The 19,258-nt window shown below is 37.0% G+C and overlaps 1 protein-coding gene and 1 pseudogene across 3 annotated transcripts in view; one reads left to right on the top strand and one right to left on the bottom strand.

Moving 5' to 3' along the window:
* Positions 1-1,280: 1,280 nt before the first annotated feature.
* On the top strand, positions 1,281-2,156 carry LOC140512715 (protein UXT pseudogene; annotated as a pseudogene).
* A 3,790-nt stretch (positions 2,157-5,946) lies between these two features.
* The window catches only part of TMTC4 (transmembrane O-mannosyltransferase targeting cadherins 4), a 93,957-nt gene continuing 80,645 nt past the window's right edge, over positions 5,947-19,258 (bottom strand). For 2 of the 3 annotated variants that reach the window (XM_072622034.1, XM_072622033.1), the window contains exons 15-18: positions 16,348-16,462; positions 14,493-14,605; positions 7,961-8,030; positions 5,947-6,236 (exon numbers count right to left, since the gene is read on the bottom strand). In XM_072622034.1, coding sequence (XP_072478135.1) covers positions 6,088-6,236; positions 7,961-8,030; positions 14,493-14,605; positions 16,348-16,462 — 447 coding nt within the window. In that variant the 3' untranslated portion in view covers positions 5,947-6,087. The remainder of the gene's footprint in view (positions 6,237-7,960; positions 8,031-14,492; positions 14,606-16,347; positions 16,463-19,258) is intronic. The other variant, XM_072622035.1, reaches the window with a different exon arrangement.

The raw sequence follows: 19,258 nt of genomic DNA, 5'->3' as shown, positions 1-19,258 counted from the left end.
CTTAATTCTTCACTTTCTGCCACCAGAGTAGTATCATCTGCATATCTGAGATTATTGATATTTTTCCCAGCATCCTTAATTCTGGCTTTTGATTTGTCCACCCTGACATTTCGTATAATATACTCTGCATATGAGTTAAATATAAGTTAAATATATAGCCATGTCATACTCCTTTCCCAATTTTAAATCAAGCAGTTGTTCCATCTTCAATTCTAACTGTTGCTTTTTGACTAGCATACAGGTTCCTTAGGAGACAAGTAAGATGATTTGGTAGTCTCATCCTTTGAGGATTTGCCACATTCTGTTGTGATCCACACAAAGGCTTTAGTGTAGTCAGTGAAGTAGAAGTGGATGTTTTTCTGAAGTCCCTTGCTTTCTTTATAATCCAGGAAATGTTGGCAATTTGGTCTCTAGTGCCTCTGCCTCTTCAAAAATCAGCCTGCTGGTAATTTAGGATTGGAATGTAAACTGATGTTTTCCAGTCCAGTGGCTGCTGTTGAGTTTTCCAAATTTTCTGGCCTAACAAATCTAGCACTTTAATAGCATCATCTTGTAGTATTTTCAATAGCTCAACTGTAATTCCATCATCTCCACTGACCTTACGTTGGCAGTGCTTCCTGAGGCCCCCTTGACTTCCTTCTCCAGGATGTGTGACTCTAGATCAGCAACCACACCATCGTGGTTATTGGTGATGTTAACATTTTTCTTGTAATATTCTTCAGTATATTCTTGTCATCCCTTTTCAATCTCTTCTACTCCTATTAAGTCCCTACCATTTTTGTCTTTTATTATGCATATTTTTGCAAAAAATAATTCCTTGATATCAAACTTTCTTGAGATCTTGTCTTTCCCATTGTATTGTTTTCTTCTATTTCTTTGCATTGCTAATTTAAGAAAACCTTCTCTCTTCTTATTCTCTGGAATTCTGCATTCAGTTGGGTATTTCTTTCTTGTTCTCCTTTCTCTTTCACTTTCTTCCTTTCTTCAGCTATTTGTAAGGACTCATCAGATAGTCATTTTACTTTCTCACTCTCCTTTATCTTTGAGATATTTTTTATTGCTGCCTCCTGTATGATATTGCAAACCTCTGTTCATAATTCTTCAGACACTCCATCCCCCAGATCTAATCCCTTAAATGTAGTCATCATTTGTACTTCATATTTATAAGAGATATTATTTAGGGCATACTTATATGGTCTGATGATTTTCTCTACTTTCTTCAGTTTAAGTCTGAAAATTTTGCAATAAACTCATGATCTGAGCCAGTCCGCTTCAGGGCTTGCTTTAACTGACTGTATAGAGGTTTTTTCCACCTTTGGCTACAAAGTATATAATTAGTCTGGTTTTGAAATTGACCAGGATGCCCACGTGTAGAGTGGCAACCTTTTCGGTTGTTGAAAAAAGGACTTTTGGAGAAGCGGCCCTTTGCTGGCGCGGCTGAACTGGACTGACTGGTGAGGGGTCTGGGGTGAGGGTGTGGGGGGATGCCGGTGGCCAGCATGGCGGCGGTGCCTCGGGCGGTCCAGGAAAAGGTCTTGCAGTACGAAAGCTTCGTTAGCGACGTCCTGCAGCGAGACCTAAGGCAGGTCCTGGCGCAACGGGAGGAGGTGTACGGACAACTGGCCGCTTACCTGCAGCTGAAGAACGTCCTGGAACGGCTCCAGGAATCGGGGGATCAGAGGCTGCACACACAGGTGGATTTGGGGTGTAACTTCTACGTGAATGCCGAGGTGCCGGACCCTTCCCGCATATGTGTGGCCCTCGGCCACGGCTTCTTCCTGGAACTGACGTTGATGGAGGCCTTGAGGTTCATCGATCGGAAGAGCCGCCTGCTCACCTCGCTAAGTGACAGCCTCTCCAGAGATTCGTCTCGGATCAGGGCCCACGTCCGACTGGTGCTGGAGGGCCTTGGGGAGCTGCAGGAGCTACAGGAGCTGCCAGACCATCCAGGACATTGATTAGGATGCTGAGAGTTTCCTTTCCCTGATAAGACTGCTACTGGGGCGCCAATTCCGTTACCTGAAATCAGAAGTCCCTTTAATAAAAGCTGGGAATGAGGCTGGGGGGTCGGGGGAGAGTCTTTGTTGCCATGGAGACGGGGTGGCCTTCCTCCCTACCATTATCTTGTCTGCAATCGCCAAAAAAAAAAGAAAAGAAAAGAAAAAGCTTTTGCTATGACCCGTGAGTTACAAAGTAGTTAAATATAAGACAGCTTGAAAAGGACAGCATCAGCAATTAAAAGGATCAGGAGAGGAAAAGGGGCAAGCATTCCAGGAGACTAGAGTTAAGGAGGAAGTACAAAGAACACACTCAGTACAAAAGCATGAAGATACAAGACACAGTGTCATATATGAAGAACAGAGAAGCCGGTTGGCTAGATTGCAGAGCATAACGATGTCCAATGAAGCTAGAAAGACTGGTTGGGGTGGGGTTATAAAAAGCTTTTAAAAACTGAGGGTTTTTTTATTAAAAAAATTTATTCTAGAGGCAGTGAGACCACTGTTTATTGAATTGAGGACATCTCGAAAGTGGGATGTGGACATACCCATTTAACACACTATCTTTGTGGATCCACCAGCTTAGACCACTTAAGAGGGACTGAGCTACCTCTTTGTGCAGGCTTATAAAAAGGAAACAGTTGCAGTCATGTCCTTCCTCCTAGGAGAGATCACAGATATAAGAGCAGGCTTTGGTTTCCCTAAGGACTGACCAACAATCCTTTCCTTAGTTACAGAGATGGTACCAGTTGGGGTTCTGTTGGAGTATTAAAGATCCCTGGACTCAGTCTTGGAGAGGTAAAAGCAGAAGCACAGAAGTAAAAACCATATGGCTTAAGGAGAGGGGAATCACAAATGAAGTAGAATTCATGAACCTGAAGCTTCCAGAAAGAAGTGATATCCTGGGAAGCATGCTTATAAAATCTAGACTTCTGGAGAGAAAGGAGGAATTTCTTGAGAGTGCTAACCTTTTGGAGAGAGAAAAGTTTCCCAGGAACCAGCCTTCTAGAAAGAGAGAAGGGGAATAATTCCTGGGCATGTCTTGGAAGATGGGTACATGTGGGACCTAATGCTGAAGAAACAGCAGGAGTCTAAGCCACAATAAGGGAGTAAGAGATATGTGCTTTGTCCTTCACTACTACTATTCTTGGGATTCATAGATCTAGAGTCAGAGGATAAGTGTAGGTCCAAATGGAAGGGTTTTATCTGCCTAACAATCCCAAATTTCCCTTCTGGAGAAATCTAAGCCTTCAGAACAGTACCATAAGTACAGCTGCTTTGCAGGGAATCACTAATGAAAGGAATTGCTATACCAGTTTTCCCAAACTGGTTCCTTACCCAGGCAAATGCAATCCAGAGTGGTGGTGAGTCTGGAGCACAGCTCCCTGGGGGAAAAGTGGTGGGGGGATATGTTGACTTCAAAAACCACAAATTAACATTATCTGTGTTGTATTTTATTTTGTTAACTATTTCCCAATTACATTTTAATCTGGCTTACTCTGAGTTTTGCAAGTAGTGAATTTGATACTGGGGTAGAAAGCCCAGTGGCAAAGGATTCACTAGAGACTGAGAGAAACCAAGTATTTATGAGCTACTGTGAGTTCTTTGTGCTTTTTTAAAATATTCTCTGAGGGTTGAATAAAGACTGTCCTGTATGCACTGCCACCCTGAGTGATGTACAAAATCTGCAAACCCTTTTACTTAAGTCTGTGGAGACTCAGGGACCAGATATTTCTTGTGCTTTTCCAGAGGTAACTCCCAGTCTGGACAACATGAGCCAAAATGATTTTCATGGGATTGCCTCCAGAATCAAACATGCTTGATGTAAGCACCTGAGAGCCTTCTATTACAAATAGAAATTTTATACCAACCCATCAGATGACCTACCTTTTTACTATAACATTAAGAATAGGGATAGGCAGAAAGAAAGGAGATGTCAATATATACTTTGTAGAATGAGTCATTCTTTTGTGTTCAAGTCTTTTGAAAGCTTCTCGAAGGGTTTATAATTCCATGTCTGACTTTCTCATTTTAAAAATTAGCTTCCACTAAACAGGTCTGAGGATGACATTTCATTCTGGTACATTAAGGTCATTTTACTATTTAAATGCTTAGGAAAAAACAAACCCAAATTAAGGATACATTAAAGTGCCACAAGGTTGCAGGGGGGCATAATCCTCAATAAAATATATTGATAAAATTAAGAACAGCTGTTTTCTGGGCAGATATCTCTTTAGAAAGAACTAAGGGATTGCAGAAATCCTAGGAGGAGACAGTAATAAAAGTTATACTGGAAAAAATCAGATTTGTAATTGGTTGTGCTCAGTATGGAATTTCTAACTTAATTCTTAAGTTCTTAGTTTCAATAGAAAAATTAAAGCTGTAGCCCATTTTAAAATGATTTTATTTATTAATATTGTATGGAGGGTTACTAATTTCCTTGTTCTTTGAGGTAAGTTTTGGCTCATTCCTGCCTGATGCTTCCCAAACACCTTTCTTTCCAGAAGGCCCTCAAGGTTGCTTTGCATAGTGCAGCCATAGATCTTTTATTTATATCAACTTAGATGACAAACTTCTAAAGCTGTTTCCATGGTTAATTTCATACTCTCCTTCAGGCATTGTCCCTTCCAGTTGAATTGGCCTATTAGCTATTCCCAGCACACAACATTGCATTTCCTACTTCCAAGCCTTTCACAAGTGGTTCCTCATGACTGGAATTTCTTCAAAGCACAGGTAGGTGCCATGTCCTATTCAAGGCCTTCCTCAACTCCCCTCAGTTATTAACACTCTTCCCTCGAGTTTATTTTGTATATAATTTACATTTACTTGTTTACATGTTGCACCCCCACTTTCCCACAGTAGATTGTAAGTTCCTTGTTTCATTTTTGTCTTTGCAGCCAAAATACCTACCACGATGCTCCGAACACCATGGGTACTTAATGTTTTTTTGAGTTTAATATTAAGAAACTTCACATCACTTTATTTAACAACTTTACTGAACAAAAGTTAGATTGTATGAACTAGAAGGTCAATAGCATGTAATATGGTAATTTAAAAAGCACAGACTAATAAAAAGTCAATCAATCAGCAACTAGCGTGTAAGTAAATGATTTCCAGTCTTCCTAATTACTGGAAAACTCCAATAACATGGCTTATTTTTGGAGGAAAATTACTACCTATAGCTTTTGAAGGAATCAATGTCTATGGTCCATAAAGCAACATATTAGTCAGAAGGATAGACCTGGATTATACATTACAAAATGAAACAAAGTAGCATTCATATTTATGAATGTAGCCCTCAACCCCTAGGTGACGCATAAACGAAAAAAGAAAAGATATCTTGATCTTTACCTAAGAAATGCTGTACATTTCCCCAGGAAGCAAACAAGTTTTTTTTTGTGGATATAAATAAACAATTAAGGATGGTCCATAGGGATATCTGCAAATATTGCATGAGTCGTTTTCTTCCTAAAGAAAATAAATACGTAGAAGAAGCTAAGCTTTCTAATTCTCAGGCTCAATCATTCTTTTCCTCTTTAAAAAACACATGCACACATACAAAGAAGCATTTCCTTCAATGTTCGTAGCATACTATACAGAGAAGAGATCAAACACAAAACCTCCATTCACTTCTGTCATTAAATAAAAGTATCAATACACAGATAAAAGGATGTTTATGATATTTGTGTAAATTTCTCAAGCCAGTTTTGCTGATTCTCCATCATGATGACTGCTGTTTCACAGGACTCATTTATGCTTAACTATTTTTCACCTCCCACTGCAAATTTTGGTTTGGTAGAAATTAAAAGTAGCTCAAGATATTTATTTTTCCTTTTAAATTAGAAAGTGACTTTATCCTGGAATTGAATTTTTAGAAGCTATAAGTTGGTTGAAAAAATACATTTCCAATGCAAAAACAACATCGAGCACATTGCTGGTACTGCAATAGTTTTTTGTATGTTCATGTTTTTATTTTCATATAAAAAACATTTTAACACGATGACTAAAACTTTTTTACATGATTAAAAATAATCATAAGACATTAATGATCTGTATCATGCATGGACAAAAAAGAGAGAGAAAAGAATGATCAAACACTATTTGTTTGCAATTGTTCTAGTTTTCTTTTTAGTAGATTGTAATTTTCCTTGGTCCCTGGTGCCAGAGGGTCAAGCTTCAGAGAGACTTCATAGTATTTCTTGGCTAAGTCAAAGTTTCCCCAACGGTGATAAAGCACAGCTGAAACAGCAAGAAGCAGTTTTTATTGGAAATCTTTCTGTATAATTTGCAAAACTTTCAATCATTTGTTGGAAAAAAAAACATTAAAATATATCCTAGCACTGATACTTTAAAAAATCACTAGACCTAAGAAAATTTTCTGTATCACAGAACTTACTTTACCTTAATTATCTTCAGTAATGATAATCTTTTCTAGACACCTCCATGTCTTTAAATTGGCTCCTAATACTAAATGGAACACTAATATTTAGCTACTGCAAAAAGAATAAGAGGGACTATATTAACAACATAAAGGAATTATATTAAAGACAAGGCAAAAAAGAACAAACTCTCTTAAGGCTAGTGTTGAATTTCCTAGACTTGCTAGAATTCTGATCCTTTTTAGGTTTAAGCGTGTGGTTATTTTTATCATTGCAATAAAGTTTTATGAATTTATTTTTCAGTCAAAGTTTCTCTAGCTATTTCTTGACACAGTAATATCTGACTGTATATTCTGTTAGCTGAAGGGCAAGGACTTCAAAAATAACTGGGCAATGGAAAGGCAGAGAAAATAATCTACATCTTGGGATCTGGTTCTAAAATGTTGTTGGTTTGTTTATATGATTTCAAATTTAAAATGCTACTAGCTCTACATATAGATTAGATGTTGGAATGATTTGAAGGGCAACACAATGTTCCAGTAGCCCCCAAACATATTCCCTACCCTGAGCCTGAAATTCATGTTAGAAGGTCTCTTTCAACTCCACACCCCCATCTGAAGACAATCTCTAAAAGATCCCACTTCAAATATATAAATTACTTGAGAAGGGTGAGGCCTTAGCACCCATTAACAGAAAGAACAAAACAATTAAGTTTTGATGGATGGACTGGGTAGCCAGGGAGGGTAAGACTGTTCAGAGTATGAGGGCAGAACCTGAATGGTGATCTACAAAAAACCGATGATTTGCTTGAGTAGTATGAACTAAAGAAGAGGGGAAGTGGCGAATAACTGAGTCATCTAACAGAACTTTTGCTTATTTTACAATTTGTGTGAATTGGCATAATTTACAAATATGCTAAAATGTAGTTATTTAAATGTTGGAGAACCATGTAGTGCCAAAGTGACTTGATCACTTTAGTGCTGTAATATGTAGCTAAGATGACCTAATCTATTAGAGTGGTTCATAGTTATTCCATGATGGGATAAGGCAGGAAGGCCAGATAACTAGATCTGATCATCATTATCCAACCAACATAAGTCTCTGAATTGACATAGGTTATATATATATTCTAAAGCTTCCATAAAAGTCCTGCTCTAATGCCTCACCATAGCATGTGGTTAACTAGGCTCTCAAAAACAAAGCCAATAGTGCCAACTGGTAGCTTCTACCATGTTGAAAAGCTTCAAATATTGATTGTTTGATAGACTTGCTTGTTTTAGGACCAGCCTGCGTGTAGAGAGAATCATTATGAAAACCTTTACTACTTGCTTGGGTGATGAATTCATCCATCATGGCAATGATGGCTAGATTTTAAAATCCGAAACATTCGGTTGCAAGAATAAAATGAAGGAAACCAAATGAAGGAAAACCTCAATCATGCATTTCTGACTTTCTGTTTTTAGAGGGCAGCACAGACAAATAAGTCTAAAACAATCATTCTCTGAACAATGCTTTAGTGGAAATGAGCCTACTTCATTAGAAACTACGCTACAGTAAGATTCATACTGAAAAAAAGCACCTTACCCAAATTGCCATGGTAACTTGCAGCATTTGGATTGGCCTTAATTGCCTTGAGGAATAAAGCTTCGGATTCCTAAGTAAATAATTGAGATGTCAAAATGCAAGGTACCTGTACAGATCATTTAAACGCATATTAACTGTAATGGTTATTGCATTTCTGGCCTTCTCAATGGGTAGGGGAGGGGTGGCAGGGGAGAGAGAATTGGGAACTGAAAAAAAAAATGAACAGCAAGAACAAAAAAAGGTATTAGCCTCCGTGGCCCATGGTTTGCAAAGTTATTCTTTATCCTATGACCCTTACATCTTGACCAAGATCACTCTTCTACCAAAACCAACCAATCAACAAACAAACAACAACCCCATGATGATAACATTCCAATGATCAAGACAACATCTGGAGAAGATTAATGTGGAGACACAGCGTTGGCTGAAGCATCAGTAGCAGAAGTCCCACTGAGCTGCTAAGAAGGGGAATCCTTGGAGCTTAGGAAAGGGAGATGGTGAGAGTACGAGACAAGATCCTAAAGAGACCTAGATGGAGGGCAACAGGACTGAGAGGGTAACAGCACTCTGCCAGCTATTTCTACTGTTTTCAACACAAAATAATTATTTACAATTCCAAAATCACAAATGAGTCGCTCTTTGCATGTGTGTGTATTTTGTTTTGTTTTGAGGGGGAGAAGGGTAAGATAGGAGTGGGTAGCATAGGGATGAAAGACTGGACTTAGAAATAATAATAATGAAGCAACAGATCATCAGCATTTCTGTGAATACCAGTGGCAAATGAAGTAGTTTTCTATTGTAGCCGACACTGGCAGGTTAAGTTTCATATTTCTAAAATTAAGGGTTAAAAGCCATTTCATGTTTTTAACCATCTAAGGAACCCTTAGCAATCAAGAACAGTCCCATTAGATAAGAAAAAAAAAAGATGGGCAGCAAGGGAAAGAATAATAACATATAACACTTTAGGATATGCAGAACACTTCGGTGATTTCATTTGATAATCACAGCAACCCTGTGAAGTAGCTGCTTCCCCTTTTCCACATGAGGAACTAGGCCCCCGTGCTAGGCCTTGGTGATATAAAGACAAAAGTGGCAAGACATTAGGATGCTCAACAATTTTCCAACAACAATCTCCAAACCAGGGGTTCTTCAACTTCTTTATGACATGAATTCTTTCAGTAGCCTGGTGAAGTCTATGGAATGAATCCTCTACAGAATAATATTTTTAAATACATAACATAAAATACATAGGATTACAAAGGAAACCAATTATATTGAAATTTAGCTATAAAAATTGAAAATAAAATCACAGACCACAGGCTAAGAACTCCTGTTTAGACTGTCAAATAACTTGGGTGAGTACATCTACAGGCTCTTTCAAACATTTTATTTACATTTTCATATCTAAAAGGTCTAACATATTTAAAAAGCAGATAGCATACATTAATCTTAAATATTTTTATTCTAAAGTTTTCATTTCTTGAATTTTATTTTCTCTCATCACAATTTTTGTTTCTCCTACTTGTTCCTTGTTTATCTCCACCTTTTATCATCTACTGGGAGAACAACTTTATCATGCTGTTGTACACTATAATCCCTGAGCATCAGTGCAGAGAATGTGGACTCACATCTCTGAAATTACTATTTTTTAGGACTGGCAGAGATCGACTTATCCTTGAGAAACGTGACCAAACAGGAACTGTAAAAAGTGGGCCATGAGTTAGAAAATATAAGTTAGCAATTTGCACTTCTAAATCAAAAGTCAAAGAATGATAGTTTCCTATATTGTAAGATTTAGTCTATCCATTTAGCCAATTTCAAATCAAGAAGCAATTATTAAGTACCTACAATGTGTTAAACACTGTGCTAAGGCACTGAGGATACAAAGAATGTTAAACCAAAACAAAAAACCAGTCCCTGTTCTCAAGGAGCTCACAGTATATGAGATAACATGCAAACAATTATGTACAAATAAGACATATACAGAATCAACTGAATTAATCTTGGAGGGAAAGCATAAGCATTAAGGAGGCTAGAGAAAAGCTTCTTGCAGAAAGTAGGATTTTACCTAGGACTCGAAGGAAGCCAGGAGGCAGAGATGAGGAAGAAGAGAATTCCAGGTATGGGGGACAATGAGTGAAAATGCAGTTGGGAATTGAAATGTCGTTTGAGGAAAAACAAAGAGGCCAGTACCATTGAATGTTAAGAGTATGTGGAGGGGAATATGGTACAAGAAGATTGGAAAAGTAGGAAAAATCCAGTTTATGAAGGACTTTAAAAGCCAAACAGAAGATTTTATATTTGATCCTGGAGATAACACTGAGCCAGGGGAGTTTATCAAATAGGACAGTGATACAGTCAGACCTTCACTTTAGGAAGATCACTTTGGCACTTGGGTGGAAGATGGACTGGAGTGGTAGAGACTTGAGGCAGGAAGACCAACCAAGAGGCTGTTGCAATAGTCCAGGCATGAGGGGATGCACCAGGGTAGCAGCGTCAGAGGAGAGAAGAGGGGTACTCTGAAGGAAGAATTGATAGGACTTTGGAAGTGATTATGGGGAGAGTAAGAATGAGTTGAGGATGACGCTTAGAGTGACTGAGGGGATGGCAATACCCTCAAAAGTAATAGAGAGGTAGGGAAGAGGAGATTTGGAGTGAAAGATGAGTTCAGTTTTGGACATGTTGACTTTCAAGTGTCTATGGGACACCCAGTTCAGACAATCCAGTATGTAGTTGGAAATATGAGACTGGAGGTCAGGAAAGAAATAAGTGCTGGGTAAAAACACCAGCTAATCCAGTATTTCTTGATGGGAGCAAATTAAACAAGCTTTCTTAACTCTTTTTTGAGTCATAGACCCCTTTGGCAGTCTGGGGAAACCCTGTAGGTGGTGTGGTGGATAAAGCATTGGACTTGGAATCCAGCAGACCTCAGTTCAAGTCTAGCTACAGACACTTGCTATCTGTATGACTATAGGCAAATCATTTAACCTTTGTTTGCCTCAGTTTCTTCATCTGTAAAATGAAATAATAATAGTACCTACCTCCCAGGGTTATTGTGAAGTATCTATAAAGTGCTCAGCACAGTATTAGGCACACAGTAGGTGCTGTGTGTTAGATATCACTGTTATTATTATTTTCAGAATATTTTTAAATGCATAAAATAAAATACAATGGATGACAAAGGAAACCAAGTATTATGAAGCACAGCTACTGAAATGTTTTGCTGACCCCAGTTTTAGAATATGACTACATCTGATAGGAGATTGTGTCACTGATTTTGTACCAGCCAGTCTTACTTACTTACCAGCATCTTAGTAAAAATCCCTTTTTAAAACTAATTCAGTATAGCTAAATGACTGTATCAACTTATAAGCACAAGGAGTAAGTACAACAGGCATGGATCTGGAGTATTTTGAATTAGAAAAATTGGTCCCTCAGAACCTTGAAGGAAGAGTTAGCTATCACCTTCTGGGGACTCAGCTTGTAGGTGTGAATATCTCCACAGCATGTTCTACAAGTACAAAAATTTCTTTTTAAGTGAGGAACGAGTAAACCAATAAAATCTTAATCAACTTTATACAACTGCCAAAGTAAAATAGTCTCATTATCTTCCTTTTACAAAAACCAAAGACAAGTCACTTAAATTTTCAACCTTGGTTTCCACATCTGAAAAATGAAAATATAATAACTGAAGTATTTACTTGACAGGGTTGTTGTGAAGTGCCAGTCAGATTTTGTATATAAAGCATTTTGTAAACCTAAAGTGCTATATGCATGTCAGTTATTCTAATAATAATAAAATTAGTGGCATCTACAATGGATGTTATAAGAGCTCTAAGGATATAATATAGGATAAGATAAAAGCCTGTTTCATAATACAGTAAAACAATAAAAAGGGAGTAGATGATAAAATAGCATTAGATTTAGTAAATTTATTTTTTGTTGTTGTTACTGTTTAGTCATTTCAATTGTGTCTGACTGTTTGTGACCCCATTTGGGGTTTTCTTGGCAAAGAATCTGGAGTGGTTTGCCATTTCCTTCTCTAGCTCATTTTGCCGAAGGGAAATTGAAGCAAACAGAGTTACGTGACTTGACAAGGGTCACGTTACTTACTTAAGTGTCTGAGGCCAGAATTGAACTCAGGAAGATGAGTCTTCCTGACTCCAGGCCTGGTACTCTACCCATTGCCCCACCCACCTGAGGAAATTGCATCCCAGTTTTGTAGTATAATAAATATGTTTACAAAATTTCAAATTCTTAACTTGTAACAACAAGTGCCACAGTACTCATGTGCTATGGTTCTAAGAGTCATACATAAATATTATCACTGCCCAAGTGGAACTCGCTTTAAAATTCCTTGAAATAGATTCTTATTTCTTCCCTTTTATATTATATATTCTCAATGCCCTGTATATTTATGATGCAAAATGTTGGAGAAATGGGAAAAGTGGCTTCTTGCTCTTGCCATACAAGGTATTTCCAACTTTATCTTAAGAAAAAAGTGCAAGGTGAAGTAGAAATCAAAAGAAACATTGCTTATGTCACAAAGCATTTATAGGCAGCAAGATGACAAAAAAAACCCTCAACAGAATGATTATATAGGCAATACAGTGAAGAACATTTACTGTAGCTGGGCTTCTGGGATAAAAGTGACACACCTAAACACAGATAGGTGGAGAGATGAACCTAAAAAAAGTCAGAAAGTACTGACCTTGATTTTCTACAAGTATGTTCTGAGCAAAATCCAGAAGGATTAGAAAAGCACAGGGAGCAATAGTGGCTCTTTATCACTCACAAGTATGAGAAATAGGAATAAATCTGTGATCATGATAGAATATTTAGATTGACTGGAATATTTCATAACTTTGGAGTAGGACAGAATCAGTCAGTCAGTAAACATTTATCAAGCACCTATGTGCCAAGCACTGTGCTAAGTAAGTGCATAGTGCCTGAAAGGCAAAAAGAATCAAATTTTAAAATATTAACTGATGACTTTATGCCACAAAGGCAAAAAGATTCAAGTAAAAAATATTACGAACAGATAACTTTGTGTCCACTCCATCAGTTTTCTTGGGGGAAAACAAAGAAGATGAATACCCAGTCTTTGAAACTGAAGAATACTTTTTTCATGGAAAATATAAGGTGGGCATATTACTCTCCAACGCACTGAAAACTGCAGCCTCCCTCTTGCAGCACAGCTTGTGACAGTGGCTGCACAGCAGGGGTTCTTTTTTTTTTTATTTTGTGCTTGGATGGTTGTGAGTGCACATACAATGGTCAGAGACCTCAGTTTCAGGCAGAGTCCATGAAGGGGCCTCTAGTGTAAAGACCCTTAAAGTACTGTTTGTTTTAGGCCTAGGAACCTGTAGGTGATCACATTCGGGTCCCTCAAGCTCTCCCTTGTCCTTATTTTCCCCTCCTATAGTCACCGCAGGGGGTCTGTAGAGCGGGGGTTCCTAAGACACACTGAACAATATTTTGACGATATTAATTAATATTAATATAATACATTAATTATTAATAAGTTAACAATATTAACTTAATACAACTAGTTTCTTTTTGTAATCCTACATATTTTATTTTAGGTGTTTAGAATCATTATTCTGAGAAGAAACACACAGGTTTCACCAGGTGGTCACAGAGGTTCAAGACACTAGAGTCATAGTACCTGGGTTCAAATTCAGCCTCTGTAGTTTTTTATCTGTACGATGCCAGGCAATTCATTTAATTTCTCTTGTTTCTCAGTTTCCTTATTTATAAAAGATGAGGGTTGGGCCATTTCTGAGGTCCCTTCCACCTCTGGATCCATAATCCTGTGACCATGACACAACCTTGGTTTGCAGTGTATTTTGGATTTATATTTAGTGTCAGGATTGGTACAAAACGTGTGTGTGTGTGTGTGTGTGTGCATTTCTAAAGTGAGGAATCTAAACAGTCACGGCTATTCTATTGTACCTCAGATGAGGACAGTAAGAAGCAATCATAAGCAGGCCATGTATGCACCCCGGGTTGTGTCACGCTTTGTGTAAAAGATACCAGCCCATAAACAAAACTCAAACCTCTGGCTGATATGGAAGCAAACACAAGCCCTCTTGTGCCAGAAAGACCAGCTGCAGCTACTCTATAAACGCACATCTTACTAGTAGTACGATGCATTTAGAGAGAGTCCTTTAGCACATGGGGATTCTTCCTCTGCAAACTGCCCTTTTCATGACTCAAACTACAGAACCTTCCTTTGGTTGTCTGTTCTCTTTCAAGCAGAGGCAGTGAATTCTGGCACGAAAATACATATGCTTATTTTTCAACCTACAGATTTGCCTTTGGGACAGTTTCTTCAAGAAACAAACGGACTATACGCTCTACCGAGTGCACCATTGTCCAGTTAGTTACCTGTAGACAGATTCCATTCCTAGGATTAATTTCTTTTTTTAATTTTGGCCTACCTTTGAATTTTATTATGCAAAATGAGTATTTATGGCTTTTATCAGATGATATTAATTACAAAAAACCTAATGAACTACAGTTTACAAACCTTGTATTTTTGGGATTTTCCCAATACATTTGCCAAAGAGAACATAATAGAGTGATCATTGGGTATTAACTCTAACGCCTCCCTTCCAACTGCTTCAGCTTGGGCTAAGTTACCTAGGATAATGGAACAGAAAAAGAACAAAATGAATAACACCTTAACATCTTGTTCTGGTATTTTGATCTATCTTCCTTAATTAAAAAGTCATATGTATTACAATGTTTACAAATAAATCAAAATTGGCTAACAAAAAAAGTTATTTGGTTATTTTAATAAACTTGAGAATATGCATCAAAGGATAAGAATAGGGTCTGAACCTTTTATTTCACTGTTATGGGCAGTTCCCTTGTGAGGAATTGTAGTAGTGAACTTCCTCCACTAATGCAGGTGGGTACCTTCCTTACCACTTAGTCTTAAAATAATTTCCTAGAGCACTGAGAGACAGTCCTGGCTCTGAGGCCAGCTCTCTTCTTTATGCTATGCTAGACAAAAAGAACAATAAAAAGCAACACACAAAATACTTTCTAAAAAAACTTTAGATTTAAAGATTTTACATCTCTGTGATCACTTTCTAAGACATCCATAATGGAGGGTGAGAGTAGAATATTTATATAAACTGGTCCTCATAACAGGGAAGCCCACTGCAATTTATCCCAATTGTGATAATATTCAAATAGGTTTTGATTAAAGCATATTTTTTTAATAGTTTTCAGCAGTAATATGAATGTGTTTCCTTATAGAAGCTAGTTACAATCAAGAAGTTAGAACAGATAACAAACTTAAAAATAAGTCTTTCCCAATAATATTGTGATGTTAAATATACATATGTACACATGTGTCTATTTTTGTGTGTATGTATGTGTATACATATTCAATTTCTATTCACCTAAGAGACACAGACCAATATATTCAACTAAACAGATCTCTTTATTAGCTTGTTATATTAACTTAACAATTACTTTAGTAATAACTGAATGATAAAAACTATGTAACTAGATCATCTTTTCAATTCTCTCAGCTGCTCATGGTTTTTTATAGTAATACCTTATTGATCTGGCATCAGTGGGGAAACCACTTGAGCATCATGGGTGAATAAGCCAAATGACTGAACTTGTCCCTTTAAATTGCCAAACTTAAAAAAAAAATTGGATGGAAATCTTTCTAAATCCATTATATATTTCCTTTTCTTCTTATTGGGAGTATACTGAGCATCATCCAACCTTTTCCTGATTAATCAGGGTCACTGTGAATATACTATCACATCAATTATTTAACTCTTCTCTGATACAGTAAGAATTATTAGGTCTGTAGTGGGTATTTGCTCCAATCTTAGCCTACTATGTTTTTTGAATTTATATTTACTTTTCTTTCCCTTGCTATCAGGCTAGCCATATGCAGAAATCTTATAATAATAGGTCTCACAAATAATTATGCAGTACATAAAACATGTTGGAGGATTGGGCATCCCCAAATGTGGCATTTTTGCAGCACCTTTTCTTTTCTTTTTTGGCAAATCAATTTTTTCTTGGTTGCTCATAGGATTTCTCCTTATGGTTTCTTGGCTATGTGTGGATGGATGATTAATACTGTCAAATAAATGAATGCATTGGCTCTAAATTTTATAATGTTACAAAGGCATCTTAGTTTTCTCAAAATTTCTATTTTACATGGCTCAAGGAATCAGATAAAAAAGGTGCATTCAGTAAACATTTATCTGATTACTCTGAGGACATTAAAAAAAAATGAGTCACCTATAGTTCTAAATTACTAGGTGACATTATAACTATGCATTGTTATTTTGATCTTAGATAGAACTATGTTCCCCAAAGTTCAAACATATTGTTAAAAATTATCATACCTGTATTGTCAAGCAGTATGATCATGTTGTTCCAAGCCAAAGTGTGTTCTGGTTTCAGAAAAGTAGCATTTCTCCATGCATTCAATGCATCTAGGGGACGATTTAAGTCTGCATACTGAAAATAATGCAACAATTTAAATGAATTTTTCTTGCTTTCATTCCTTTGTTTTAAGCTTCTGTGATTGGATTAAAATATAGAAGACTGAATTTTCCAAGTGACATTTAAGATGAAAAAATCCCATTTAATGATGCCATGCTTTAAAATATATATTCACATTATAGACAGGGAATCAGTTGAAAGAGCTGATTGAGTCCTAACTTTTCTCTCTTCCTCACCTCCCATATACTATATATCCTGCAGTGTCAGATTGCTACCTCTGCAGTATCTGTGTCATTCATCTTCTTTTCTCATGTCATGACAGTCACCCTTGTTCAAGTCATCATGACCTTTCTCCTGGACTATGGCATGAGCCTCATAGTTGACTTCCCTGCTTCTAATGTCTCCAATACATCTATCATATAACTTCTGAAGTGATATTGTAATGTATAGGTCTGACTATGGTATTTAAACTCCTTCACAATTTGCCTCCAGTCTCCCTTTCCAGGCTTACTTCCTATCACTCCCTTTAGCACACTCTCCTTTCTGCTAAACTGTCCTACTTGTGGTTCCCAGAAATTTTCCCACCTAGATGCCTTTGTACAGACTGTCTTGCCTAAAGTACCCTCTTCCATCCCTACTGCCTCTTATTCCTGAAAGGCTCAATATGGATTGTATTTCTCATACAGAACCTTCCCTGGTGTTCTCTGCCTCTTCCTATTACCTTCTATTTAATCTGTTTCCATGCTGTACTCCCAGTGAAATCTAAGTTCCTTGAGGATACAGTAAGCATTTTAAATATTTTCCTCTGTATTCCCTAGTAGCTAGTGAAATAGGTATGTGTGGATGTGGGGAACTTCTAATGAAGATGGGCAACTGGTAACAGAATTTGAGAATGAACTTTGAGTGGGCTACTTAGTGGATAAGTTTTTATGCTCAGGGTCAGACAGCTACTTTGTCAGAGGTGAGACAGAATGAGGTTTTCTTCATTCTGGGGCTGGCTCTCCATCCACTAGCACCTGCAGCCTTTTGTCTGGTATGTAGTAGGCATTTTATAAATGCATGTTGAATGAATATTTGTTGAATTGATTAGTTCCTAGTTTCTTGCTTTTTCAAGGTAAAAAAGTATACAATACCATTATTTAGAAAATAAATCAACTTTGTGTCTTTGTTAAAAGTTATTTTGTCTAGTTATTAGTCAATGAATCCTAAATTTTGTTGTTCCCTTCTGACCATACTAAAGTGAAAAAACCTTTAGTTTTATATTACGCATATTTATGGAAAAATCTTATAATGTATGGCTCGAACCACGCTCATTATCTTCCATATTCATCCTCCTTCCAATTTACAATATGGGTGTTTTAAACATATTTAAATTAAAAATTCCTTTTTTGGTGGGGTGGGAAACTTTGTGTTTCATTTTACTTTTAAATCAGTCATTAAATTCAAAATGGTTGGCTCTTAATTTGCATAACTAGTAAGCAAAACACCTAGAAAAATAAAAAAAGGGGCTTCTTTGATTCTAACCCCATGCCCTCTAATAAGGGCTTTATCTCAGTGCAGTTTTGCTTCTTTAACTCTGGTGAAGGTGCCAGTGATGGTAATTTATTGGGATTTAAGGATGGTGCATATTCTAGTACAAACTGTCCAGTCTGTCTTCCTTCTGTGGGACAACAGCAACATTTTGACTTGCCCTATGACCTTTGTAGCAAATAAATGACATATTATGCAAAGGAAACAAAAGTTTAATGAATTATGGAGACATTTACTAACTCCCATTTCCTTGTGCTGTCAGAATTTCTCGCATGGTTTTACTTAGAAACTAAAGCAACAGCATTTCCTCCCTTACCTGACAGAAATTAGGTGAAAAGTTCAAAAGGAAAGGAAGTAATGTAAACATAGGTATCTCAATTAAATCAGCATTTACTTTCCTTTCTGGGGCACATGGGCATCATAATTAATCCTTCCACCACATTTTTTCATAAGCAAATGACCAGCAGAATTTTGCATGCTTAGGCACTTGGACTGAGTCACTAGGGCGACTCAATAGGACGACAGCCACTGTGATAACATTTATTAACATGGCCAGCAACAAACTTATTTTAGAATTTCAAAATGCTTAGTATATGTTTTTAGTGCTTATTAAAGTAAAGCTGAGAGCAATGAGGCAGACACAGGTGAAATATGGGTTTTGAAGTCTTATATACTATATAATCTTAAATCTTAAGCATTAATTCAGCAGCATGGTGTAGCAGATAGAGTGGTGGATTCGATATCAAGGTTTGTTTCTATATCAGAGCTTACACTAGCTGTATGAACCTGGACATGCCAAATAACTCCTTTAGGACTCAGTTTCTTTACCTAGACTAATCTCTAGGGTTCCTTGTAGTTTTAAAGCTTTGAAACTATGTACTTCTTTTCTTGCTTGTTGGCAAGAAACAGGTGATCACTGTTCTCTAGGATGGGGGTATGAACCAAATCACAGGATGCTTTAAGAAAATATTAGAGTTTACATTTTTATTTAAAAAAAAAGAAATATTAATCTTTGTTAATGATATAGAGATTAACATTGACTGGCACCTTCATTCTATCTGGGTATCAGACGGGCATATATTCCACATAGAATGTGGAATCTTGAGGGAAGAGGAGTTCTGCAAATGGAGAGATTGACTGGTGTCAATAATCATTTGTTTGCTTCAAGAATATTGGGGTGTATTACAATTTAGGAGTGCCTGGTTAAATGGATTTATGCATTATATTATTTACTTTTAACCAAACTAACCCTCCCAAAATGGGTAAGTGGCTTAAAAAGAT

Source organism: Notamacropus eugenii, chromosome 6 (assembly GCF_028372415.1).
Source record: "Notamacropus eugenii isolate mMacEug1 chromosome 6, mMacEug1.pri_v2, whole genome shotgun sequence".
Lineage (NCBI taxonomy): Eukaryota > Metazoa > Chordata > Mammalia > Diprotodontia > Macropodidae > Notamacropus > Notamacropus eugenii.
This window is presented reverse-complemented; position numbering and strand designations above follow the sequence as displayed.